The sequence below is a fragment of the Vipera ursinii genome (assembly GCF_947247035.1).
Source record: "Vipera ursinii genome assembly, chromosome: 5".
Taxonomy (NCBI): domain Eukaryota; kingdom Metazoa; phylum Chordata; class Lepidosauria; order Squamata; family Viperidae; genus Vipera; species Vipera ursinii.
The window spans coordinates 86,467,142-86,495,039 of NC_139518.1; the positions used below are offsets into that span (position 1 = coordinate 86,467,142).

The 27,898-nt window shown below is 40.8% G+C and overlaps 2 protein-coding genes across 9 annotated transcripts in view; one reads left to right on the forward strand and one right to left on the reverse strand.

Annotated features, from left to right (window-relative positions):
* Positions 1–1,618, reverse strand: part of REEP3 (receptor accessory protein 3) — a 55,296-nt gene extending 53,678 nt beyond the window's left edge. Inside the window, exon 1 of the mRNA XM_083364650.1 lies at positions 1,427–1,618. Coding sequence (XP_083220776.1) covers positions 1,427–1,458 — 32 coding nt within the window. The 5' untranslated portion in view covers positions 1,459–1,618. The remainder of the gene's footprint in view (positions 1–1,426) is intronic.
* Positions 1,619–19,727: 18,109 nt separating this feature from the next.
* The window catches only part of JMJD1C (jumonji domain containing 1C), a 138,005-nt gene continuing 129,834 nt past the window's right edge, over positions 19,728–27,898 (forward strand). For 2 of the 8 annotated variants that reach the window (XR_014492749.1, XR_014492750.1), the window contains exon 1: positions 19,728–20,023. Coding sequence is in view for 6 of the 8 variants with exons in the window: in XM_083364615.1 (XP_083220741.1) it covers positions 19,871–20,023 (153 nt within the window). In the remaining 2 variants the exon portion in view is untranslated. The remainder of the gene's footprint in view (positions 20,024–27,898) is intronic. The other 6 variants (XM_083364615.1, XM_083364614.1, XM_083364611.1 and 3 more) reach the window with 3 other exon arrangements.

Genomic DNA, 27,898 nt, shown 5'->3' on the forward strand with positions numbered 1-27,898 from the left:
CAGTTCCAGAAGCTGTCATATCATTACTTCAGATATAAGATTCATTAGGGAATAGCAATACATGTAAAAGAAGATTTTTCACTCATGATAATTATTATCCATTTAAGAGGATAGGAAGAAACATTGACCTGTTAACACCTATTATTGCCAAATGCTTAACTTTACCATCATTATGCTAATAAATCTGTAGATCTAAATCTGTATTAATTACTGCATCATGAAATCAAACATATGTTCTTACTTTCACTTCTCACTAGCACATATTAATTAGATTTACAGCTCACTTACATTCAGCCTAAAATCTTCTTTCAACAATAGTCTAAACCAGGCCTGCACAGCATGAGACACATAACCCCCCCAAAAAAGCTTTGTATGGCCCACCAACTTTTTTTATAAAATAAATTTATCATCCTCCTAAAGATGCGCTCCTAAGCACCTCCAAACCTTGCCATCCACTGCTAGATCCAGCACTGCCCCCACTAATGCTAGCCAATAATGAGTTGAACAGTGTGCCAGTATTCCTCTGCAGCCAACAATTATTTTTCACTTATCAAAGTAGCCCCTTCCCCTCTATCTGTTGCGCAGGCTTGGTCTAGACATCAAGTTGCCCATACTCCAGAGTGTCCCCTACCAGCTAACTTCAGTAAGCATCTATAAAACACAGTATTAGTTTAAAGCAAAAGGAAAAATGACAACAATAGAAAAAAATTACGTAGGTGAGGACTGAATTGTAGAATACTTGATGCTCTCTGAGCTTGACTGTTTGTTTGGAGATGTTTCATTACCCAATTAGGCAACATCAGTACAAATGAATCACTGAGTACTGATGTTAGCTAGTTGGGAGTGAAACGTATGCAAACAAGCAAGCTCAGAAAGCACCAAGAACTCCACAAAAATGGTAACAGCTAGCTGACTTTGGCTCATCTCAGAAAGCTAAATGGGATCTGGTTAATGTTTGCATGGGAAACCACCGGGAAATCCCACTGATGTACACCGTCACTATATATCTTGCCTTTATTTTGTACAATGCAAGGCAGTGAAGATAATGCTCCTGCCTCTTTTTTCTCGCCACAACAACCCTGTGAGGTGAGCTTGTGCACCGTTGCTAAGAAAAGCATGCCGTGCCTCCCTCTTTGCCTCCACCCACCCACGGGGCCTCGCAGGGCCTTTCCCGCAACGGGCCCGGCGGGAGAGGCGCCACCTGCAGACGCCGCCGGGAGCAGCAGCCAAGCTGGGGCTCCGGACATCCTTGCCACCGGCGGTCCTCGCCCAGGAAGCGTGGCCGCCGGCTCCCTCACTTTCCCGAAGCCTCGTGAGTCAGGCTGGCAGGGGCGCCAACAAGAAGGGCCCGGAAAGAAGAGGCTCGGTCGCGATCGGCTCAGAACGGACGTTGCCATCCCGGCACCCACCTCCTCCTCCTACTTACACAACGACTCGGGAAACGAGGCACGACACCATGTTGTCTCTCGAAGGGCTGGGTCTTGGATCCTGCCACCGCCCCCAGAGCGCAGACCAGCCGCAGCGGGCCTCGGTCGGACCCGCCCTTCCCGCTCGCCCGCCGGCTCCTCGCCCAGCTGGGCCTCGAATGGCTCCCAAACGTTTCACTGAAGACAACAGAGCTCCGCCCTCCCTCGCCTCAGTCCTCACAACAGACAAAGGCCACGCCCCCTCGCCACGGGTTGGCCCCTGTCGTCGCCGGCCTTCCTCCGCCGTCCGTTCAATTGGCGGGAGTGCGCATGCGCCTCGCTTTGCTCGGGGAGGAGAGAATGGGTAGGTAACAGGCCGGGAATCTGCGCAAGCGTAGCTTTTTTTCTCTTTGTAGATTCATCTCGAATAGGGTGAATTCCTTTTTGTAGGGGTTTAATCCGAATCTTTAGGGGCGTAGTGATTGATTGTTTACTGCCCTTGTGCACAGTCTTTGTCGTTGACTTATAATTCCATCTTAACAGTTTGCATAGGATCCAAAGTACTGGCATCGCTTTCGCGCAAGACTTGCTTCTGGCGGGGATTTTTCCCCCGGCTCCATCCATTGGCTGATTTTTCTCAAAAACTGGGGAGGGAGGAAATTGGAAAAGCGAGCGAGGTTGGCCTTAGCAATCGAACCAATGCAAGATGGGTTTTATGTAACATTGACCTGCGGGCATCCGGCAAGCGCTTTCCCACTGAATTACAGGAAACGCGGTGAGGATACTGCTTTCTTTCAGATAAATGACTTCAGATAGGTAAGGTGACCTCTGGCAGAAAGGCATTTCTGTACATTATACAATGCTGGGCTGGGTCTTCGATGTTTGAGGAACGCCTTTTGAAAATTGAGGAGTGGGATGAGAAAAACGTCACGAGGGGCAAGGAGAAGAATCCAAAAACTGGGCATATCTGAGTAGAATAAGCTGAGATATATATGAGTTCTCTTTCCAGGTGATGGTAAGTTTTGCTTAGGGATATTTTTTTCTCCAAAAGCTGTTCTAAACTCTGCTCTCGTTTTTTTATTATTCTGTTCTAAGATGCTACTGATAAATAGAAAATAAGGGTAGTGGAGGTAAAAAGGAGAAAGACTTGAGGTAGGTTCATATCCAGGTGACCTTCTGGATACATCCATGCAGTGTTCGTAATACTCAGTAACCATTGCTTTTTGAGATTTTTAATCTCGGTCTAGTGCAGGGGTCTTCAAACTCGGCCCTTTTATGACTCATGGAATTCTGGGAGTTGACGTTCATGAGTCATAAAAGGGCCGAGTTTGTAGACCCCTGGTCTAGTTCATAGCCCTATTACTTTCTTGCTATTGCCTATCTATCAAAGTATTAAACAAGACTTATGCGATTTAAGAATTTCAGAATCAGCCAAGGTCAGATAGGCCTCACATGGCTGAGCTAATAATTTTGATTCTCTCATTCCTGTAATAGTTTTAAAGGAACCTTCTCTTTAGATGGTCCTTACAGTAAAAGAACCCCATCTTCAGATAGTATATTGAATGGTCTTCAGGGGAAGGTACTTTATGGATGGTATCTTGTTTCTCAAAGGCTGTGTTTGCACAACTTGCTGAAATACACAGTCTACAGTACTGACTTGTATGAACCCAGCCCAGGTAATTAAAGACCAGTGAGACCTGAAAGCCAGAAATTGAGTAATTGAGATTAACTAGGGTTAAATGTCTTCTGCAAGCTAGGAGTCACTGCAGATTTCAAAATTTTAGTGAGTGGATCTTGGAATTCCATTGTCACCTGTAATGTTCATCTCTATTCAGATAATAATAGAGGAGTGGAAGTTAAATAGCATGAAGGTTGATATTTGAGAATACAGTGTTTCAGAATGAAGATTGATTTCAATGTGAGAATATATGAAAATTAAGATTTCCTTTATTAAATATAATGGTGTTTTTTCCTGTAATAATTGTTTTGGGCTCCTCTGCATTTGTTGTAGTTCTGTGAATTACCTGAAAAGATTAGAATTCTAAAAGATTAGAATTAGAATTCTAGATTTAGAATTACTAGGGTGTGTTGCATCTGAAGGTAAATCTAATAGTTATACATAACCCTCACATCAAATAATGCTTCAAACAACTGTAAGGTTGAGGGCCTCTTGAAATGAAAATGTGATGGCTTCAGTTGTTTGAAAATGTATGCTGCTATCTAGAAAGAAAATGTTTCTGAGATTTCAGTTCTCTAGGTATGAACTGAAAATCCATCTTAAGACAATTTCTTTAATAGGCAAAGGTTGTAAAATAATTTAAATTTTAAAGCACATTAGTTAACAAAAAATAATGAAATAGAAAAGGTGTGTTTGACATTAAGGTCAGTCGCTTAAGTGGGATGTAATTGTAATCTGCAGAGATAAAAAATTGTTTTGTTTATTAAATTTACGACTTGCCTTTCCTCTAAGACATGGGTGTCAAACTCGCTGCATTGTGTGTCGTGTCATGACCTATCGTGACTTTTGCATTGCCGGAACTGGGGTGGGTGCGGCCTTTGCATGTTTGACACCCTGTTCTATGAGCTAAATTAAGTATATGGAGATTCTTCTATTTTATCTTTTCATTGAAGCCCACATAAAAAAGATTAACCTGAGAGTTAGTGACTGGCCCAGTCACCTGGGAGTTTCTAATCCCATCCCTTGAATTTGGATCTTCTTAGTTCTAATCCAGTATCTTAACCATAAGATAATTTGATATCTTATGGTTGAAAGATGTTTAGATTGTTAGTATACCATCTTTGGAAAAATGAAAATATAATAGTTAAACCAAAGCTAGTACATGATCTTATTGATCCAGCATAACATACAATCTCATGTTAATATAATCTTAATAAAATTAGCACCCTTCCTGGAGCAATAGGTATAGAGCAGGGGTGTCAAACTGCCGGCCCACGGACCAGATGCATCATGCTGAAACCGCACCCACCCCATTGCCGGCAATGGAAAAAAGGTCACAATACATCGCGACACATTACGTGACATTGCGAATTTGACACCCCTGGTATAGAGATACCTTGTTTTCAGATTTTCTAGCACTAGCGTGCCATGCCCTATTTCAGTTTAGCATCTGTTCTACTGATTCTAAATCCTCCCTGGAATGAGTCAGCAGATCCCAATTATCTCTTTCTTGTCTTCCTGTGAGCATTTACTGAATGCTTTGGGGCAGGTGTGTCCCTACATGTGCTAAATGAGTCAAAGCTGGGTGTGTTAGTTACCCATAAAGTCATAGCTTGTTGTGTTGATGAGACAGTAGATTATTTGCTGCTTATATTCCAATAAACCCCCTTCATTTGTTTATGAATGATAAGATTTGTTGTGTAATACGAGAAGACAGACTTGACTGTATAGATTGTGCAAAATGTTTGATCTCCAGTGTGGAAACCTGAACTTTTTTCTTTTAGTTACACAAATTGGTGAACTAGACCGGAGTCCATGTTAGTCTAGGAATGTTTATTTACAAAAAAATATCCCAGAGAGACTCGAACAGAGCATGAAAGTTATGTGTGCTTTGGCAGTAAAGTCTTGGGTTGTTTTTATGCCTCCCCATAAATGGATGGAAAAAGGAGCTCACATGTAAATAGCAAGGCAACGTGGTTGGTCTGAGAGAAATGCAAAGCCAGTTTGTTGGGGGAATGTTTCACACAAGACTTAAGATGGAAAAAAAATTAAGCAATAGGAGTTGGGAAGCAGATTATACAAGGTGAAATATGATGAGATAATTTGATAATTATCTACTTGGATCAGACCAAGACCTTAGTGCAACTTTTATTTTTTCGTGGAGATCCATCACCCATAAGCAAAACAAAAGTGAAGTAACCTGAAACTAGGCAATAGCCTATCACAAACTGATATTTGTGTTAGGGTCCTTTGAACCAGAAAGCAGGCCAAACTTCACAATTAGGGATTGATTAGCAGAGAAGTAAAGAATAGATGAAGTCTGAAGGTGGCTTGCAAAGTAGCTGTTTGATTCCTGAATACTGTACTGCTAAATATTTAACTTGCTTTTGGGATATTATTATTTTTGCTTTGTGCTTGTCACAGGTTATCCTGAAGGCAGCATAAATATCCAGTATTTGTTCTGTGTCCCAATAGAAACTGAACCTGTAAAGGGTGTTATATTTCTGGCTGTTCAGAAAAGGAACAACAAATTATGCCTTACTTTTAAGTTTTCAAAGTTGTTAAACTTGTTTGTAACGTAGGTTTCTATGCCTTGGATATTACATCTTTCACACAGCAGTTTTTAAAAGAGAAAGCATTCTTATACACAAGAGTTGCCCTTTATGGGGAAAAAGCCCAGTAGAGTTAGCTTTTGCATTTATTGCCGTGGTAACTGAATCCTTTGTGGAAAAATGCATTACACTGTATTTAATTTAAAAGATTTATATGACTGTAATTCTTAAGCAATTCTGGGCAGTTTATAACAGCAAAAGATAGCTACAAAAGGTGGTCGCCAGGGCTAATACAAATAATATTTAGATGCCATTTTTGTTATTAATACTGTGATATTTCACAATTATTTGAGCTTTGCTATATAGAAAGTTCAGCAAAACCGAATAAGAAAAATGAAATCGAAAAATGAAAACACAGACCTGCGCATAGCTTCAAATTTAACTAAAATATATTTTAATAGCAACTTTGATTGTAATTGTAATATTTAATAAAAATTAATGCAAACTAAAAAAGAATAAAACGTTCAGAAAATATATGTATGATTTACCCCGTCATCAAAAATATAAATAATTATACAAAGTAAAAAACAAAAAGTGCAGAAAAGAATGAAAAATAAGAATAAAGAACAAGAAATGTAAGATTATATATTGTTATATATACTCTGTTTCTCCAAAAATAAGACCTAACCAGAAAATAAACCCAAGCGTGATTTTTCAGAGTGCTCGTAATATAAGCCCTAGCCCCAAAATAAGCCCCAGATAAGATCGTCAGCCCCCCGCGCGCTCACCACCACCTGTACATGAAAAAAATAAGATATCACCCCAAAATAAGCCCTAAAGGGTCTTTTGGAGCAAAAATAAATATAAGGCCCAGTCTTATTTGGGGGAAAACACGGGTATATCACAGACATAAAACAATTTTAGTAACACATTACCTTCTTTAAAATAGAACAAATGACCTCTTCTTCCCCATAGCCTATTGATAAATCCATAAAGCTGCCTATTTTTGTTGAAAGGCTCTGCACCCTTTCAGTACAAGAATTCAAATTAAAACATCCAAGGCAAATATCTTCTAGTAACAGGTTCTGCCATCAAACTGTTTTGACTATTAGAAAATTTTTCTACAATTCATTACAATCTGCCTTCCTACAGCTTAAATTTCTTCTCTTCCATGTCATGACCTTTTGTTTGACCGCCGGTGGGATTTGAAGCAGCTCAGCCCATTGAATCTTTTTTCAAAGAGCCAGTTTCTGTGTTTGTTTCCTTCTGCTGCCATTTCTTGGGTCTACTGGCATCACTAAGACATCATTAAGGCATCAGCCTAGAAATGCCAGTCACTCTCTCTGAGCATAGCTCAGCTCATGTGGTGGGTATGGGGAAAATAGGAGGAAGGAGTATTAGGTATGTTGACGATCTTGAGTTATTTTTTAAAAATAAAAATGCAGGCTACAAATAAGTACATTTTTTAAAAATGTGGTACCCTAAACTAGACCCAGTACTTCAGGTACAGTGGGACCAGAACAAGATTTGAGTTTATCCAGAACAAGTATAGGGTTAAGAAGTTTTATGTAGCATTTGAATAAGTCTTCTTTCTTTTTTTTCTTTTTTTATTTTAGTTTCTTTATATATATTTAATATTACTAAGGCTTGTTTTATCCTATATAAGCTAGAGAGTGATGGATTTTAGAGTTTATAGTTGTTAGTATATGATTGTTTATGATTGCTTTTTATATATACCTTGTATTTAGCTCTGGGAAGTCGGGGAGGGGGGGAGGGGGGAGAGGGAGGGGGGAGAAGGGAGGGGGAGGGGTTTTTTAAAGGAAAATTGTATGTTAAAACTTTTCAATAAAAAAAAAAAGATTTGTAAATTATATTTTGGATAATGAAGTAATACTGAAGCCAGGTAGGATAGCCCCTATCCTATAGCCCTATATTTAATGTTTGTTTCCTTAGTGCAGACATGTCAAACACAAGGCCCGGGGGCCGGATGCGACCTGCGAAGTGGTTTCATGCGGCCCGCGAAGCCATCCTGGAAACAGTGAGGGAACGGCCCCCACTGCCTTGGCCCTGGCCCAGAGATCCTCCTTCTGCCAGAGACCCTCAGATCTGTCCCACTCCTGCCCAGGCCCCCATAGGCACCCTTGATGCCAACTATGTAGAGCTGGCCACGCCCACCCAGTAGGCCATACACACTCTAGCCACGTCCACCCAGTAGGCCACGCCTGCCCTGGCCATATCCACCCGGCCCCCTGAGGGCAACTGCAATGCTGATGCGGCCCTCAATGAAATTGAGTATGACACCCCTGCCTTAGTGAATCACTTTGCACTTTCTTCTGTTAAATTTCATTCTGTTGTTTTTACACATTGGAGTCCGCAGTATTGACTTCATTAAACCCAGTCCAGGTAATTAGCTTAAAGACCAGTGAGACCTGAAAGCTAGAAAATTGAGTAACTGAGTGTTTATTTAACAGGATTTTATTTCTATCATTTAGGGTCTGAGCTATTCTATCCAATTCTGCTTCATGTGCCATTTTGATAAGCATTCCCCACTTTCATAAAAATATTGAAGAGTAAAGGACTAAGAACTGATGGCAATCTCCAATTTGACGAGAAGACATTAATGAAGCTCAGCTTATATTCACTTAATTATCATGCCATCCAACTCATATTTAACTCCCAGCATATCTTAGGGTGCTTTGTCAAATGCTGTTCTGAAGTCAAACTACATTATGTCTCTAGCATTACCCAATGAAAAATTAAGTTCAGATTGGCAACATTTGTTCTTAATCCTTGCCAAATTCTAGTAATTACCACATCATTTTTAAGGTGCTTACAGGTCAATCATCTGCCCAGACCATTTCCCAGATACAAATGGTATTGTTCTGTTTTGCTGAAACTTTCTTTCCCTTTCTAAGAATCTTTGCTTCTTCCCAGGCATCTGGCACTTTATTTCTTCCAAATTTCTCAAAGACCATCAGCTGATTCCCTTAGTATTTTACAGAGCAATCCACCAGGTCTAGCAAAGCTCTGGTTTGTTAGCACTGCTTCTGGTGCCTATTACATAAAATAGAAAACCACTTAAATGAGATTTATAAATTAATTGAATATGTAGTATTAATTGATCTGTTCAACACAATTTAATAATATATTTTAAGTAATATACTTTAAGGGTATTAAATATATATATATATTTCTCTAAAATCAGGTCCCATCAAAGAGCTGGGAAATGATTGGTAAGAGGCAATACAAATCGCCATAAACAGCACTAACAACATAAAGCTATTTCTAGTTTTCTGTGATGGCCTGCTCTGGTTCCAGCTGAGTTGGGAAGTATACATGTTCCCACTGTGAGATTAAATTGGTCCCTGTGCACCATTACATAGCTTAGGTTAAGAGTGAAAAGGAGTCATGTTCAGTCAGACCCAGAAAAGCTAACTAAATTCCCCAAGAAGACAACATGAAGGCAAGAGATCTCCCCTGTGATTTCACCCAACATTCAAAGTTACATTGCTCTGTCTTTAACATGTCGAGACCACATTTGGGTAACCATGCTGTAGTTAAACTTAAGAGTTGCTTGAACCAGAACCAAATTTAGATATGCCTCGCCTTACTTAAAACATTGGCTTTGGATTAAGGTAGCTTAGGCAGAATGTGGTGCAAGGCCTGACTCGAGATCAGGGGTCTTTAAACTTGGCCCTTTTATGACTTATGGATTTCAACTCCCAGAATTCCTCAGCCAGGCACACTGGCTGCTCTAGATCTATAGGTTTACTGTTCTCCAAAGGCCACCAGACAGAAATATTACAGGCATTTTATGTTTATATGATGTACATAAAAACTAGGTGGATCTTTGACTAGTTCTAATTTTGCCTTAAGCACAAAGTCAGCTGAGTGACCTTGGGCCAGTCACTTTCACTTAGCCCTAGTAAGGAGGCAATGGCAAAAACGCTTCTGAAAAACTTTGCCACAAATATTACAAGGACTTGTCCAGGCAAGCTCGAAGAATCACAAATGATTGAACAGGAAAAAAAAATTATGTTGTAAAGCTACTCCTTTTAAATAGTTTTTTTCATGTCTATGAGTTTTTTATGTTATTTGCTCAATGGACATCAAGAACAATGTGCTGGAGACAGCAAAGAAATCCAGATGTCTTACCTTTCATTTTGTCTTACATTTTCTTCATTGTGTGACTCCAGGAACTGCAGTTTCAAACCAAATTTTAATTAACCCAAGATTAGGTTAACTGTTAATGCTACAATAACACTTGAGGAATCTCTATAGCAGCCTTCACTAGCTTAGGGAAGTTCACCTGTATATTTGAGTGCAAGTCTTGTTGTCTACAGATCATTTTTCCTGAGCACAAATCATTAAGCTGTTGAGTTGTTTTTTTAAGAAAAAGAAAAAAGCAGCAAGCATTATTCCTTCTGTTCACTGAGATGCTACTTTTGTAGTTAAGATGCTACTTTTGTAGCTTAACCGCTAACCATTACTCTCACTGTCTTTTTCAATAGTTTTAGCACATAGGAAGGCAGCGAGAGAGTTAAGTCCTTTCCTATTGCAATGGAAAAGTGACTTCCCATGTTGCTTCTTTCTAAGAGAAACATGATCTGAAAAGGAAGGGAAGAGTTCAGCATGGCTCAGTTTCAAGACTGTAGCCATGGTAGCTGAGCTTTATGGCTACATTAGTATATTACCTCCATTTGGTATTATTGGAGTCCTCCTTCCCCCAAAAAAGATTATCCCCAGTGAAGGAGGCCTGGAGAAAGCAGGAACATTTCCTCCTTCTCCAACAGCCTGTTAAGGTTCGTGTTTTCTTAGGGCCTTCTCTAGTATTAAAGACAGGTTTTATGGATGTGTTAGGTTCTGTTTTTCTCCATCTTTGGAGAAAAACTATCAGATATCCTCATTAGAGCTAGCCCCAAAGGGCGAAGGGAAAGTTCCAAGGTCATTTGTGGATTAATCAGATTTGGTGACCAAAAAAAAGGAAAAATAGTTTCCTAGTAGTACTTTCTACCCAAGCTGAATTCCATAGTGGGATATGTGTGTGTGTTTTCTCTCTCCCCACCCCACCCCATTTTGTTAAATGAAAAGACTTTTATTGTGTAGGAAGAAAAGTCTTCATTATGGTTCCATCCAAGTCAGGGATAAACAACATGGCGACTGCTTTAGGAAGAAGGTTACAGTTTATTGCAGAGGAAAGCCAGACAGAAAGATGGATCCAGCAGAAAAAGGGCTGAACACATGTAGGGAGTGGGTTTTATACCCCCTGTACTCTTTTGTTTGGAGTTATTTCCTGTTTCAGCCTTTGTATTTCCTGTGTCACATATTCTAACCTGAGTCTGGGTGTGCCTTTCTGGTATTCTTGATGGTTGTGGGTCAATCCTATTATGTCCAAAGGTCAAATCCTGCTTTCCTGGGGCTGGAGTATGTAGATTTTGGGTCTTTGTCTTCCTCAGCTTTAAGCTCCAACCTTCTTGAGGGTTTACATTTGCATGTTTATAGAACTGGTTTTCTGCTTGGGGTAAGGAGACCTGAGCTATTAAGAAAACTGGGCATGCTTTTCTGGTTCTTCAATATCTTTTTAGGAAATATATTTTTCTGTTTAATATTTCCTTCTCTGGGGAGTTGACTTCCATCATTCCCCTCTTTGTGCCATCATAGTGTGGGTGACACACTTTTACTTGCAGAAGTTTAAAATTGGTCTGATCAGGGATACTTGGTAAACAAGCTTTAAACTGTTAATGCAAAAAGAAGAAAAAACAGTAAAGGAGGCAGCAACTTTTTGCTTCTGAGCCTGTGCTTAAGCACTCTGATCCTGACCATGTTGATTTTCAGTGTCAAAACTGTGGAGTTAAATGCATGGGAAGTATGCAAGTGGCCTTGGGAATGTCATTAGCTGGGCTTACAGAACATACCGTAATAGTTCATGTGTCATGGTTTGTGGAATAAACAGATTAGATCTGTTTGTAAATTGTAAAATATTAAACCATAAGCAATGATTTATAAAACACCAAAGCTATATATAATTATAATTGTATGTAATAATGATATATAATGTAAGTCAAGGTGAAGAAAGTCTGGAAATGTTACATAGGGGGAGGTTATATCTAGCTTTGCATTTAGGAGCTCAAGACAACATACATATCATTACAGTAGTAGCCAAAATTGTGGAAACCATTTGGGAGAAGTATTTTTGAGGTTTGATGGGTAATATCACTTTTTTGGAGTACTACCATAACATTATATATCAATAGAAAGATAATTTAATCAATAATGTATATGCAACAAAGTTTGTTCAATTATTTGTACTGTATTCTATGAAAAGTTATAGCCAAATGACCAGAAAAAGGAAGTACAACTTGCTTAGGTTGATATCAGGTAGCTTTCCTTCATCTGATTGTAGCCAATGAGCATGAGTGTTTAGAGAGCCAATCAGGTGTCATCTTGTTTTGGCAATGAGATCACATAGGATTCAGTTATTGATGTCATGTATTGAAGCTGAGAGGAGGACATTTTTCAGTGTGTTATGTGATCACTATCAAGTTGGTTGGGTTTTTTTGTGTTCTTTATTTAGTGAGCTTGTGAAACGTAATAAAATTAAAGTAATGGTGCAAAGAGTTGATTGGTCGCCCAGAAAGCGATGTAAAATAGTATTATTAAGTGAACAAGGATACAGTATAAAGAAATTAGAAGAAAAATTGGTGGAAACTTAACCAAAGGTAGCATTTCTACTGTACACTTTTCCCAAAAGTTTTCCACAATTTTGGCCACTACTGTACATATCCCAGTTCCCCCGCAATCCTGCAAAGCAGGCTGGGTTAAGAGAACATGAGAGGATAAGTTCCTATGTCTTGAGGCTGGATCTGAACCAAAAGAGAATTATTGGGATTCCCTTGCCACAGGGCATCCCATTAGCTTTGACATCAGTACAGATTGTTGTACTGATTCAGAAGCCAATAACCTTCTGAGAGCTTCAAACTAAGGACATCATGCTAACCTATGGTTTAAATATAATATCTTAAATAACCTATAATTGGCTAGATCTATCCAATGTACTAAACCAAAATGTTACAAAAATGTTTTAGTTTGCATGTTTTGTTGTTGTTAGTTGCAAAGTTGTGTCTGACCCATCACAACCCCATGAACAACGTTCCTCCAGGCCTTCCTGTCCTCTACCATCTTCTGGAGTCCATTTAAGCTCACACCTACTGCTTCAGTGACTCCATCCAGCCACCTCATTCTCTGTCATCCCCTTCTTCTCTTGCCCTCAACCTTTCCCAGCATTAGGCTCTTCTCCAGTGAGTCCTTCTCATTAGGTGGCCAAAGTATTTTGAGTTTCAACTTCAGGATCTGGCCTTCTAAAGAGTAGTCAGGGTTGATTTCCACTAGGACTGACCAGTTTGATCGCCTTGCAGTCCAAGGGACTCACAGGAGTCTTCTCCAGCACCATAGTTCAAAGGCCTCAATTCTTTGGCGCTCAGCCTTTCTTATGGTCCAACTTTCACAGCCATACATTGCAACTGGGAAGAGCATAGCCTTGACTATACGCACTTTTGTTAGCAGGGTGATGTCTCTACTTTTTAGTGTGCTGTCTAGATTTCCCATGGCTTTCCTCCCTTGGAGCAAGCATCTTTTACTTTCTTGGCTGCAGTCCCCATCTGCAGTGGTCTTGGAGCCCAGGAAAATAAAATCTGTAACTACCTCCATTTCTTCCCCATTTATTTGCCAGGAATTGAGAGGGCCGGATGCCATGATCTTGGTTTTCTTAATGTTTAGTTTGAACCCAACTTTTGCATTCTCCTTCTTCACTCTCAACAAGAGGTTCTTTAGTTCCTCCTCACTTTCTGCCATTAGAGTGGTATCATCTGCATATCTTAGGTTGTTGATATTTCTCCCGGCAATCAATTCCAACTTTTGATTCATCTATCCCTGCCTTTCTCATGATGTGCTCTGCGTCTAAGTTAAGTAGGCAGGGTGACAGTATACAGCATTGCCAGATTCCTTTCCCAATTTTGAACCAATCAGTGGTTCGGTGTCCAGTTCTCACTGTTGCTTCTTGACCCGTATATAGGTTTCTCAAGAGACAAATAAGATGGTCTGATACTCCCATCTCTTTAAGAACTTGCCACAGTTTGTTGTGATCCACACAATCAAATGCTTTAGCGTAGTCAATGAAGCAGACGTAGATGTTTTTCTGGAACTCCCCAGCTTTCTCCATGATCCAGTGTATGTTGGCAGTTTGAGTGTTTACATGCCACCTACTTCCAAATTACTCTTATCAGCTTGCTTAATTTATTGCATGCCTCTGAACAGTCTTGATTCCTGGCAATTGCCTAGACAAGTTCTGCAGTTTCCTTGACAAGGTTTTTCAGAAGTGGTCTACCCTTGCTTCCTTCTTCCTAAGGTGGGGGGGGGGAGAGAGAGAGAGAGAGAGAGAGAGAGAGAGAGAGAGAGAGAGAGAGAGAGAGAGAGAGAGAGAGAGAGAGAGAGACCAAAGGTCATGCAGCCAGCTTTGTGCCTAGGTTTTTTCCACTTCTAATCTAACATCTTAATCACTAGACCAAACTGGCTTTCCTAAGCAGTTTACATTTTAAGTAACTAACTGGCTTTTATATTATAGTATTGTATTCTTACACATATATTCATACACATATATAGACATAGGCATGTAGATGCACACAGACGCAGACATATCTACAGTATAAACATTAAAGACCACCAGCATAAAACCCTTACATTGCCGTATATTAAAATCTAGGTAAAAAGATGGGGTTTTAAGCCATTCCTACTGTCTTGTATCAGATAAGTAGCACACCAACTGCACCAAGAAATATTTTAGCTACTAAAAATAATGTTTATATTTTTATATAATACAACATGATAAATTCTATCTCTACCCATTCTATATTTTTGCTGAAATAGATGTTCTTACCTACTTCTGTGAAATTAGGAAATCCTGCAGTGGGTGAAAATTGTGAATTATTTGAAAATAGAGGATAAGGAATAATAAGGCATAATCTTATGTGATATGTGAATGGGTGATTAATATAAAATTGATATATCATTGAAGAAACAGAGGAATTTGGCCTAAGGCAGCATAATTTTATCAATCCTTTCCAGATCCTGTGATTGAGATGTTGGTAATTTAATGGCTGTGTTTCTATTTTTGAGCCTTCAAGAGTCATGCTGTTGAAAACTATTAACAGCACTGACCACATGGTGCTTTGATCAAGTGTAGTTGATGAATTACAAAACCATTTGGCACAAAGAAAACAAACAATATTCATAAACCTTTATTTCCTTATTGGCTAATAAAGTTACTTGCGAGGATAACGGATCTTTTCTTCGAAAGCTAAACAAGCTGCCACATAGACGTTCACAATTCCTAATTTATTCTTGTTCTTGGTAACTTTTAAATATGTGGCTGTCCTGCTGACTGACAGCAAATTGGGCAAAGGTTCAGAGAGAGAGGATTGTGAGTCATAAGAGAAGTGTGGAGTAGTGGTGAAGGCAATGATTCTCAACTTTGCCCATTTTAAAATGTGTGTGCCTCAACTTCTAGAATGGTGACTCACAGAATTTTGGGAGCTGAAGTCCACACATCTTAAAAGTTGCCAAGATTGAGAAACATTGGGATAAGGTGTTGGACTAGAACAGGAAAACTTAGATTGATTCTATCCTCAGCTGTGGAAACATGACTTTCAGCCTGTCAGCCCTACTACCCTGGGAAAAACTGGAGGAGGAAATACCACATTGATTTTCTGGGCAAAAGGTATGATAAAAATCTAATTAAATAAATGACAGTAGGCTTCTCTATGATTATATCTATTTTGTACGTTGGTGCTTTGGAGACAGGAAGCTGGGATAATTTTAATAATGGACTGTGCTGCTTTTCCAGAGATACGTAGTTTCATTCTCCTCTCTTATCGTAAATCAGATGAATTAATGTCTGTTTCCTGATCTTTTGTACCCATTCTATAGCTAACATAGTGTAGTAGTTAAGGTGCTGGGCTAGGAAGTCTGAGGTTCAAAAGCCCCATCAAACTCAATGAGCCATTGACTTTCCTTCATCCCACCTTGCCTCGCAGATTTATTTTACAGTATAGAAAATACTGGTCTAGACTAGAGAACCTTTGCTGTGCTGCCTTAAGGTCCTGGTCTAACAACTAAAGCCATGGAAAGTAAGAGGTAGAGCCTATGGTTGAGGTAGGGTTGCACATGATTAACTTGGAGATCATCTAATACTAGACTACCTCAATATAGTTGGATCAATGTAGTGGGATCTTGGAGTCCTAGTGGATGATCACTTAAACATGACCCAGCAGTGTACGGCGGCAGCCAAAAAAGCTAATACAATCCATGGTTGTATAAACACAGCCATAGAATCAAAATCACGTGAAGTATTAGTACCGCTTCTTTCTTTATAAAGTCTCAGTAAGGCACACCTGGAATACTGCATCCAGTTTTGGTCATCACATTACAAAAAAGCTGTTGAGACTTTGGAAACAGTGCAAAGAAGAGCAACCAAGATGATTAAAGGCCTGGAGACTAAAGCATATGAAGAACAGTTGCAGGATTTGGGTATGGCCAGTCTAGAGAAAAGGACTAGGGGCACATGATAGTATTCCAGTATTTGAGAGGCTGCCACAAAGAGGAGAGGGTCAAAAGTATCAGAAGGCAAGAAACAATAGATGGAAACTAATCAAGGAGCAAAGTAACCTGGATTTAAGGAGAAACTTCCTAATAGTGAGGACAATTAACCAGTGGAACAGCTTGCCTTCAGAAATCGTGGGCACTCCATCACTGGAGGTTTTTAAGAAGAGATTGGACAATCACTTGTCTGAGATGCTATAGGGTCTCCTGCTTGAGCAGGGGGCTGGACTATAAGACCTCTAAGGTCCCTTCCAACTTGATTCTGATTCAATTCATTTCTCAAGCAGCAGTTTGGTACTCTGCAGATACTTAGATTTCAGTTGTATGACAGGTTCCTTGGGTATATTTCACAGTTTGTGGGACTAGCTTATTTGTGTAGACAAGTATAGAACTCCCTATTAGTCTCTGACAATAAAATGTACACTAACCACATGCAACAGGTTACGACTGAGGGATTGGTAGAAGAAAAAAGGCAGCCTCGGATAGCATACTTAAATTACACACATAAATTTAGAATATAAGCTTGCAGGAGGCTTGAATAATTTCTATTAATCTATGTTTTATAGTATGCAGCACCATACTTTTAAATGCAGTTAATAAACATACAGTATCTGTATATTATTTTAATAAGACACTAGTGTTGGTATTTTTTGTTAATTCAGATTAATAGGTTTCCCTCCCAAATAGAGTCTAGGGATATTTTACAAACACAATTTCCAAACTGCAAGAGCTCCTTCAGCTTTATAATAATCTGTAGCGGGTCATTATTGTCTTTTCCCCATTCGGTACTATGCCAGAAAAATGTATTGTTTTGTCCAAGACCACCTAATTAAGTCCATGGTTGAACTGTAATTTGAACCCTTCTTTCTGCATTTTGGGTAGGGAAGGATGTTATTCGTAATGTACTATCTGCATATCTTATGACTGCATCTGCATTACAGTTTTCCCACTTACCCTAATACTGAAATTGATCTACTCTGACCCTTGCAAAATGTAGCTTCTTTTATTTGATTGCATGATTGTTCTCTGGGATTAAATTGTCTGCTTTTTGCATTTCTGCTTGCAATCTTAAAGAGATATTCCTTTAGATATCTAAAGCTTTTTGATTTTTTTCTGTAAGAAAAAGTCAAAAGATCTCTCTGGGTTCCTTCGCACTAATGATGTGCAAAATGTTCTGTGTGCAGGTTTGCTTGTTTGAGGTGAACCAAATTGTGCTTACTTTGCCTGTGCTCAGAGCTGGTGCATACATGTTTTGTCTAGGCATGTACCTGGGAGTGTGCTCAGGGTGGCAGACAGATATTTTAAAAAAGAAACTAAGGCACTTGAAAGTCTAGGTAGAAAGATGGGCTACATTTGAATTCTAGGTCAGCGAAGGGGAAGGAAGGCACGGTGAAGATCTGAAAGGAATGGGTGGGCTGTTCAGATATGCTGCTCATGAATTCAAGCAGAGCAGCTCAAAGGAAATACAAGGATGACACAGGGTAGACTGGAATACAGGTGGTGCAGGAAGGGGCAAGGAAGGCTTGCCCGACTCACCCTGTAAGTCCCCTAGAGATTTTGTCTCCAGTAAAACCTGGATAAACCAAAATGTTTTGGGTTTCAGATCAGTCAGACCATATGCCAGTTAGAAATTTAGTTGAACATCCAAGCCACAATGCATTTCATGTACTCCCCTAATATGCAGTCGAGAAGTCCTTTACGCATGGGTTCACAGGTTTAGCAAAATTGCTCAGATACTTTTTTCTGTTCCCATGATTAGCAGTAAACCCGTTTTGTCTCCTGTCTTTTGTCTGACCTATTCTCTTACCCTGTTGTGCAGCAAACCTAGATTCCTATTCATTATAGGAAAGCAAACTGGTGAGAGCTGAATCTACTGGGTTTCCTCTTTAATCCAAAGTTGCAAGAGATCTCTGGGTGACATTTGGCAACCCCAGCTCCAGCCTTTGTACTTCTTTTATACAATACTGGTGCTGAATTGGAGCTTTCTAGAATGTGCTGACACACAAAGGATAAAACATTGCACATTTGATTGCATGGAAGACTGAGTTTGGCATTCGTTAGAGTAGCCCAAAGCTTAGGAACAGCTGCATACTTGCTTCTTCTTTTTTTGACTGAATGGGATTTATAGAGATGTCCAGTGTCATAGAGGTCATACTTTATGCTAATTAAGAATTCCTTTGGCTGTACATTATTTTTATTGTGACGGTATGCTCAGGTCATTGGCAAGATTTAGCCAAGGAAGACTTGGCTCCCCAGTTTATCTGGAATCAAAAACACAACCTGTCAGTATTTTGAAGTATTGAAGTATTTTGCCTCAGTTCTTTCTAGAGCAACCATGTTAACCAGCTTGATTATTTTGTTTGCTTTCCCCAGGCTGATGCAGTCTTTCCAACTGTAGCAGCCACAGCAGCATCACCAGGGTGCAGTAACCATGGCAAGGCTCTGTTCAGTGTGAAAACATTACTCTGGATAGGTAGAATTTTCCTTGGGTGGGTGTTTCATTCAGCAAGAGAAAGAGAGGGGGAGAGAGTGATCTCAGCCATCGTGAGTCATCCTGCAGAGATGAGAGAAAAGCACGGAAGAAAAATAAAACAATCCAATCGACCCTGTGATAACAATAATAATAATAAGCCCCACTTATTAGTTATCAGCAGAAGGAGCAGCTTGTAATCTGTGTTATGATAATAGATCTTAAGGCAAAGAGGCGCAGAACCAGGAAAAGAGCTCATCAGCCCAATAAAATGCCCCCAGCACCCCTATCTCCATCGGGCCTTGCTGCTGCATTATTGTCGACACGAGGCAACCACGGCTGTGGGTGCCACGGATCGCCTCTCCCCCCAACAACTCCGGGCTAAGAATCCCAGATAGTTGCCCTAGGCCTCTTCTGCAACGATCCCCCGCCCGTCTTCCAGCTGCTCGCTTCCAGTGGCGCCTGAGGGGCTCAAGGCGCGCGAGGAATGGGAAGCGGAGGCCGGTGGAAGTGCTGCATTCTCGCTGGCCTTGTTCAGACAGCAAGGGCAGAGCCGTCCCTCCCCCTCCCAGGAATGAAGAGCCCCTTATTTTTGGAACGGGAGCTTCTCCAAGGCAGGGCCCCCGCCCTCGCTTTCCCTCCCACCTCCACCCACCCCCCCAGGAAGGACGGGAGAAGCCGCCACCGAGGATAGCCGGAGCTGCAGAGCTCGCTTCTCCTTCCCCCCCCCCCGCCTCAACCCGCGCGTTTGTGTCTGGCGGAGGGAGACGGCGCGTTGTGCCGGTCTCCATGGCAGTGGGTTTATGTGGGCGGAGTGGTCGGGGCCGCACCGCGGCTCTCAGAGCGCGGCTCCCCCGCCCCCTCCGCTGTCCCCTCCCTTCCCTGTGTTTGTGTCAGCCTGGTGGCGGCGGCGGCGGCTGAGCGGCTGCTTGGGACGCGCGGCTCGGAGCCAGGGAGACGCGGGGTCGGCCGCGCGCGCAGCCACGGTCGCCCTTCCCGCGTCCCGCTTGGGCTTCCTGCCGCCGGGGGTGCTCCAGACATGGGCGACCCGTAGAGCGACGCGCCTGGGCGGTCGGCTAGGCGGGGGGGCGGCCTTGCGACAGTGGACGTCATGGCGGTCATAGTGGAGTCGCGGCCGGAGCTGGTGGGGAAGCGCTTCTTGTGCGTCGGCGCCGGGGGAGACGAGCCTCCCGAGAACGGGCGTTGGAGAGCCGGCGTCATCCGCACCGTCTCCCACCGGGAGTTGCGCAGCCCCGAGTTGTCGGTAAGCCGGGGGTGGGTGGTGGGGGGGTGGTACTCCGTCCCTCTCCCCGGGAGGAGCGGGGCTGCGCATCCCTGGCCCTCCTCGCCCAGGGAACGAGTCGGGCCCTTCCCTTCCGTGGGAGCCTCCGAGGGCCGGAGAAGAAAGGGGAGATACTGAAATATACCCCTGCCCGTGTACGGGGCCTGCCCGGGGCGCGCGAGGGTTTGGGAGGCAAGAGCGAAGTGGAGGTAGTAACAAGACACTCCCCCCTTTGCTCCTGGAAGGAGGAGGGCGGATAAAAGGGCGACAAGAGAGCTTCAACGTGACACATCCGCTCTAATTTCCCCTTTTCTAGGCCCCGGACAGGCAGAAAGGGGTTACGATGGTGAGGAATGGGCAGAACACCTCTTTTCTCTCCCCATCTGATTTGATTGCGTGGAACAGGACGGCTTTCAGTATTGCCCGTGTCTTAATCCATTTTTTGAGCCTGTAACTCCCTAAGCATGTGTGCGATCGGGGTCGAGGTGTATCGAGGGCCATAAAAATTAAAAGGGCGCACGGCAGCCGCTTCCAAACGTTTAGTGATTTGCAGAGGGAATATTTAGGAAAGGTTTGTTTCGAGACACACGTTGCTGCCGCTGGTCTTTCTGAATATTAATTCGATACAGTTGTGTATGTGCAGATCAGAAGTGGTAGAGGAGTGTTTTGATTCATTTTCTTACGGAAGAAGGGCTATATTCGACTCCTATTCTTTTAATCCCTGTAAAGCAGGCACTGTCAACTGATAAATCGAGTACATTGTTAATGCTTTTAAAACACAGGCACAAACCCTTTAAAAATTGTGGGGGTTGTGTATGCGATTCTTAACTGAAGAAGTCATTGCTCTTTTTAAGTACTGTGTCCTGTCGCTAGTGTTTTCCTAATGGGTGTAGGAATGTGCATGGAGAGAGAGAGAGAGAGAGAGAGAAAACCCAGAATATATTTGTGTGGGGGAAGGGCAGAAAAGCAGTAATTTTCCATGTGTGTGTATGTATATGTGTGTTTCTGTGTAATATGCACATGAAATTTGAATATATCCACTCTGTCACATTCATTTTCAATAGTCTTAAGAATTTTATTACATTCCAGCTCTTAGTACAACTTGTACAATTTGCATATTTTGTATACTGCAGTATTATAAAACCTGATTTTATGTTTTTTTAGTGTCTTATTCCTTTTTTTTACATTACATTTTTTTACATTAGTCAACATACTTAACATGAATTTATTAGATTTGGATATTTGATTCATAGCTGGAAGTGTGATACTGTGTTTTTTTTAAAAAAAAATAGGGTGCATGTGCCTTTGTATTAGATTACAGTGAGAGTTTTTAATACTGTTCTCAGATTCTGATCCATTTACATTTTAGTACAAATTTAGGTAATACATATATAGAGAGAAAGAGTAATCTGAGTTCGGGTAGTTGAATATTAATATTTTTAAATAGTTTGCTGCTTGGCTGCAATCTAAACTAGGGATAAATACAGAAATATTTGAATGAAATCTTTGGTCAGAGAAATAGGTCTTAACCATAACATTTCAAAAAGCTTGCTTCCCAATACATATATGCAAATGGACATTTATTCAAGCTAATTGCTTCATCAGTAATACAACTTCCTGTCCGTGCGAAATAGAGGGTGGTACTTAAATCTGATGTGTTATCCTGGGAATTCTGGGCCTTCAAAATAATGGCGAAAATGGTTAAAGGAGAATTATATTAATGTAATAGTTATATAGCTATAGTTATAGGAAGGCACAAGGGATAACCTTGTTTATGTACTTACCATTGAATTTATAGTCGATATTTCTACTCAACAATAAAGAGCACTGGGAGAACTTCTTTTTTGTTAAGTGGGTGTAGGATTGTAAATTTTGTTAAAGTAATTTGAGCATTATCCCATTTATAATCCAGAGATAAAAGTGCTCATCTTTCAAGAGGTATGTAAAGTTATACTTAAATACAAAGCACTACTGGTTGGACAGTGAAGAAGTCATGTGTGTACTCTAGCCTCTGTTGATTGCAAACTCACAATGCATACATATACTTAGACAGTAGTTATGACTACTGTAGTTATGTGCTAATGAAAGAACAATACTTTTATAGTAATACTGTACTTGGTTAAGCATGGAGGTTGAAGAATGTGCTTTTCTCACAATAAAATGGATTTACCTTGAGACCAAATGGCTTTGTAGCAGTTAAGTGTGTATATTTCTTGGAAAACACTCTGTAAATTTCTTATGGCTAGAATCTTACATATGATTGCTAGATAAAAACCATGGGTGTTTTGAACATTTCAAGAAAAATTCATTAAGATTTTGGAGTACAGTTTAATAATTACTGGTGTGGAATAGTGGGAAATTTCTGTCCCTTTTGTTGGAATGTAAAAAAAAAGGGGGGGGTTCCCGTTTGCTGGCTGCTGTAATAATTGAATGCTGTCAAGGGTGGAGCATCTTTACTAATCCTAGGTTCCATTCTTAGGCTGTTTCTATGAATAATTCCAAAATATTAAAAACATTTTAGGTGCATCAATATCAGGATGGGAGAGCAGCTTCATTTACTTAAATACCATTTTTATAGCAATAAAAAGTATGGCCTGCTTTTGTCAGTTTCACTCTGTTGGATGTAAACTACAATATCAGAAAATCAAAAGCAATAAAATCAGTTGTGCCTCATTTACTTTTTTTCTGGATCATTCTTTTTGTTTGCTTGTTAGAATTTTTGTTCTATTCACAAGGCCATTAGAAACATACTTTGGAATATTGTAAATTTAGAGAACAATGTATATATTGCTATTTCCTTTTCATTTTTAAAATATATTTTCATTTCCTGTGTTGTCTGGTAGCTGTCAGTAGGATGCTAATGTGCTGTAATAAGGAGGATGGTCAAACCATCTGGCACTGATCATTCTAATTCTGGCATTCACTTTCTGGAAAATAAGCATGTTCTCTTTGTACTGCACATACTTTTCCATGATCCAGAATTTGGAAATCTTAATCATTTTCAGCTTTCATTATAAATAGTCATAGAAACGTGATATAAGGATAGCATGCATGTACAATACATAACTACTAAATTTAGGCAACTATATAAACCTCAGGAATGTATATTACATTTTTCTGAATAATTCATTTCAGAGAATTGTCTGATTAATTTTGATCTTGATCCCCTCCATTTCTAGATTTTGGAAAATGGGGCAATTGAACAAGTAGCCAGATAGGAACAAGTAAAGTACCGTGTTTCCCCGAAAATAAGACCTAGCTTGATTTTTACACGTCTGCTCAATATAAGCCCTAAAGCTCTAGTTTTGAGGCAAGGCGCATGTATAAAAATCAAATTCAGGTGGAGCTGCCCCATGCGCCCGCACCCACTTACCTTAGGACTGCTGCAGCCAGGCCTCCCACGTCCTGACACCTGTTGTGCCACAGCCTGAGTTCTTCTGTGGCCGCATGCCATGTAGCGCATCACGCCACTGCCACCACTTGCAGCTGGAGGCAGCGCGCTGTGCTGATTGCGTTGTTACCACTGCTTGCAGCAGGAGACTGCAAGACCCGTCACGCCATTTGCACTGCCGCTGCTCGCAGAAAGAGGCTGCAAGCAGCAGTGCGACAAGCCATGCGGCCTGCTGGTGGCAGCAGCAGCGCAATGAGCCACGTGATGTGCAGCTTGGAAGCAGAACAACTCGGGCAGCAGTGCGACAGGTGTCGGGGCGTGGGAGGCCTGGCTGCAGCGGTCCTGAGGTAAGCGGGTAAGACATCTCCCCAAAATAAGAGCTAGTTCCTCTTTTGGAGGCAAAAAAATTATAAGACCGGGTCTTATTTTCGGGTTCAGTAGTATCCAGTCTGAAGAACTTACATTGTCTATCTCATGGACTACTAGGATATATACTGTGTGTAATTACAAGGTTGAAAGCAAAGGTAGTCTTCCTGGCCATATAAAATCCTCATGAAACAAATCCCTTCATTAGGACAACTCAGATTGAGCAAATCTTCAAAAACTACTTACAGTAAAATGTAAACAAAGCAAAAAAGGAGGAAGGAAAAACAGAAACGTCAGCTCTTTTTCATTCCTTCCTCTTCTTGCCTACAGTAATATTTTTTTACCAAATTTCTATGCCACCCATCTCCCCTACAAGGTGTATTACAGTGGTACTTAAAGGTATGTGACACCTTTTGCATTTTCAATACTTTGCATAAATATGACCTAAAATGATCTTTTCTCCATAATCCTAAAACTAGATAAGGACGATCCATCTAAGGAAATGTGTCAAAGATGTTACACTTGTTCTTTTATTTATTGAGGAAATTGATCCAACTACATATTTGTGTGTGGCAAAAGTATGTGAATCTCTAAATTTATCAGCTTATTGGAAGGGGAAATTATAGCCAGGTGTTTCAACGAGTAGGGTGACAATCAAGTGGGAGTGTGGGATGTCCTACCTTATTTAAAGAATGGAATTCTAAGTATTCACTATCAAAGTCCAATCTTTATAAAACAGGTGGAAGTATGTCATGTACCAAACAAAGGGGATTTCTGAGGACCTGAAATACAGTTGATCCTCACCAGGCTGGAAAAGGTTACAAAATTATTTCCAAAGAGTTTGGACTCTACCAGTCCACAATTAGGTAGATTGTATATAAATGGAGGCACTTCAAAAAAACTCCTATCTTCCCAGGAATGGTCAGCTAACCAAAATCATACCAAAAACAAGATGTATAGTACTCCAGGAGGTCTCAAAGAACCTCAGGGCACCACACATCTCTCTTGCATTGGTGAATATCAGTATCATGAGATCACCAGTAAGAGAATGTTGAACAATAGTATGTTGTTGGCAGGGTTGCAAGGAAAAAGCTACTACACTCCAAAAAGAACTGCCTATGTACAGTTTGTGAAACGTGGATAAGCTAAAAAGCTGTAATTGATGGAACTATGAAATCTGATTTGTACCAGCAAAATATCTACAGGGTATCAGATGTCCCTGAAGTAAAGTTCAAGAGAAAGTGGACCATGCAGCAAGTGGACCATGACCCAAAAGACATAAGTCACATGATCAAAAAAGAAAATGATGTAGAGTGGCCAAAGTCCTGACTTTAATCCTATAAAAATGTTGTGCAAGGAACTGAAGCAGGCAATTCGTGCAAGAAAGCCCATCAATAAAATTGAGTTGAAGCTAAATGTTTCAGGCATCCAGGTCATGGTTGTTCCAAAGTTGCTTTTTCAAGGGGTAAGTGGACTTTCTTGTTTTCCTTTGAAGACGTCGTTTGCATTCTTTTAGAGGGAGGTTTTCTGTCTACTTAGTAGTGCAATGCACGGATTTCCAGAAAACATTTTTTCTGGAAACATTTTTTCACTATTGTTCATTCTGTATACCTACCTTATTCTGTACACCGCCCTGAGTCCCTCGGGAGAAGGGCGGTTTATAAAAACAAATAAATAAATAAATAAATAAATAAATAGGAACAGGGCAAAAAGCACCCTGCAGCCAGAAGGCTCCATACACTTTTGCACTACTCAGGTGTCCCTGACAATACAGATAAACCTCCAGGTGGCCTCAATGACTCTAAAAGAATGCAAATGACTAGCTGTCTGCAAGGAATATAAATCCTTTCTTTTCCCCACAATCCAGTTAGCTGAAAAAGTTTCTTGCATGAGAAACAAAACATCTTCAATGAAAAACAAAGAAGTCCAGTTGTCTCCTGAAAAAGCACCTTTGGGACTGAGCTGAAGCTGTTCTGAAAGGAGAAATGGTCTAAAATTCCTTAGAACCAATATGCAGGATTGGCCAACAGTTAATCAGAAACTTAGTTATAGCTATTGCTGCTCAAGGGAAGCATATAGTTACTGAAAGCAAATGTTCATATACTTTTGCCATACACATAAATATGTAGCTTTGGATACAGACACACACATACATATACATACACGCATACACACATATACATATGCATGCATATATATATATATATGTATGTATGTATGTATATGTATGTGTATATGTATATGTATATACATACACACACACACACACACATATATATATATATATTCATTCCTTGATAAGATTAAAAATGCGAATCCCAGGCATGTTAAAATTAACAAACTAAACGAACACTGGCATGGAATAAGAAAAACTAAAACAGTTTTTATTGCTAAAAGATCAAGCTTTCATTGGCTAACTGCCAACGTCGTCAGGATGGAAACACTGGGGTGGGGAGATCGCATTTATACTGTTGGTGTCTGCACTTTGCTCATGGAGCACGGGTCTGTTGAGTGCCGTATTTTGAGTTGTCGCGCATCCGTTTTGGGGGGATGTAGTTGTCTCTGGGTATCTGTTGTCAAAAGTGAATTGCTGATAGTTCCATGTGTTGTAGCCATAGCTCTAGTCATGGCCCGTGTTCTCATACCAGAGGTCCTAAATCAGACATGTCAAACACAAGGCCCAGGGGCCGGATCCGGCCCGCGAAGTGGTTTCATGCGGCCCGCGAAGCCATCCTGGAAACAGTGAGGGAATGGCCCCCACTGCCTTCGCCATGGCCCAGAGACCCTCCTTCTGCCAGAGACCCTCAGATCTGTGCCACTCCTGCCCAGGCCCCCATAGGCACCCTTGATGCCAACGATGTAGAGCTGGCCACGCCCACGCAGTAGGCCATATGCACTTTAGCCACGCCCATGCAGTAGGCCACGCCCACCCTGGCCATACCCACCCGGCCCCCTGAAGGCAACCACAATGCTGATGCGGCCCTCAATGAAATTGAGTTTGACACCCCTGTCCTAAATGGTTGTTGCTCTTCTTCCCTGTGTTCTACATTGCAGGGTGGTTGTGTGTTGGTGCAATCTTGATTTTGATACAATGAGGCACTCTGTGAATGTTTGCGCTGTTTACCTTCGTATCATGCACGTCGTTCCTCTTCCCAATTCCTTAGTGCCTGGTATGCAGGGGAGAGGTCTATGTGCTGGTTGATAGAGGAATGGTTTGAAAACCAAGCTTCCTTAAACAAGCGGCCACCTTTAGTTTTGTCACTGGCAATTGCCTCGGTCCCTGTTAGATTAAAGATGTGGTTCTTCTAATACACACACACACACACACACACACACACACACACACACACAAAACCTATTAACTTTAGCTGGTTTTTTAGTATGTATATATGCATATACATATACATATACATACATACACATACACACACACACACACAAAACCGATTAACTTTAGCTGGTTTTTTAGTATGTATATATGCATATACATATACATACACACACACACACACACACACACACACACACACACAACCGATTAACTTTAGCTGGTTTTTTAGTATATTGTTGCATATCAGTTGAGTCGGAGCACTGCCCTGTGTTGTCTGGAATTTAATGTCATGGACAATTGAAAATAAAGATAATCTGGAACAGTCATTATTAATGGAAGGATAGACGGTAAACTAGAGAGAATGGCTATTTTGCCATTTTAATTAGAAAAACTTCCTTGTTTGATGTAAGTCTGTAAAAACTATCTTTGCTACTTTCCAAGCAAAGGCTATGTCAAGCTTTAGAAAATAATGTAATTTTGGAGATTTTAAGACCTTTTATCAGGCAAAACTGTTTTAAAAAGTAGAAGTGGGGAGGATGAGAATTGTTGCTGATGTTAAACCTCTGCTCTAGATTTCAGTCTTAAGTGGAGTGTGGAAGTTTTTGCAGATATGTAGCCAGGATCTCTGGTACATTCATTTGAGTAGCTGAGGGGTTCTCTGGAAGTCAGATAAACTAAATGTCCCCACACCTTTTTTCCAGCCATATAATTATAACTTGATCAGTGGTAATGGATAGCCATTACTATACATTATTAATTGTTTTTGCCC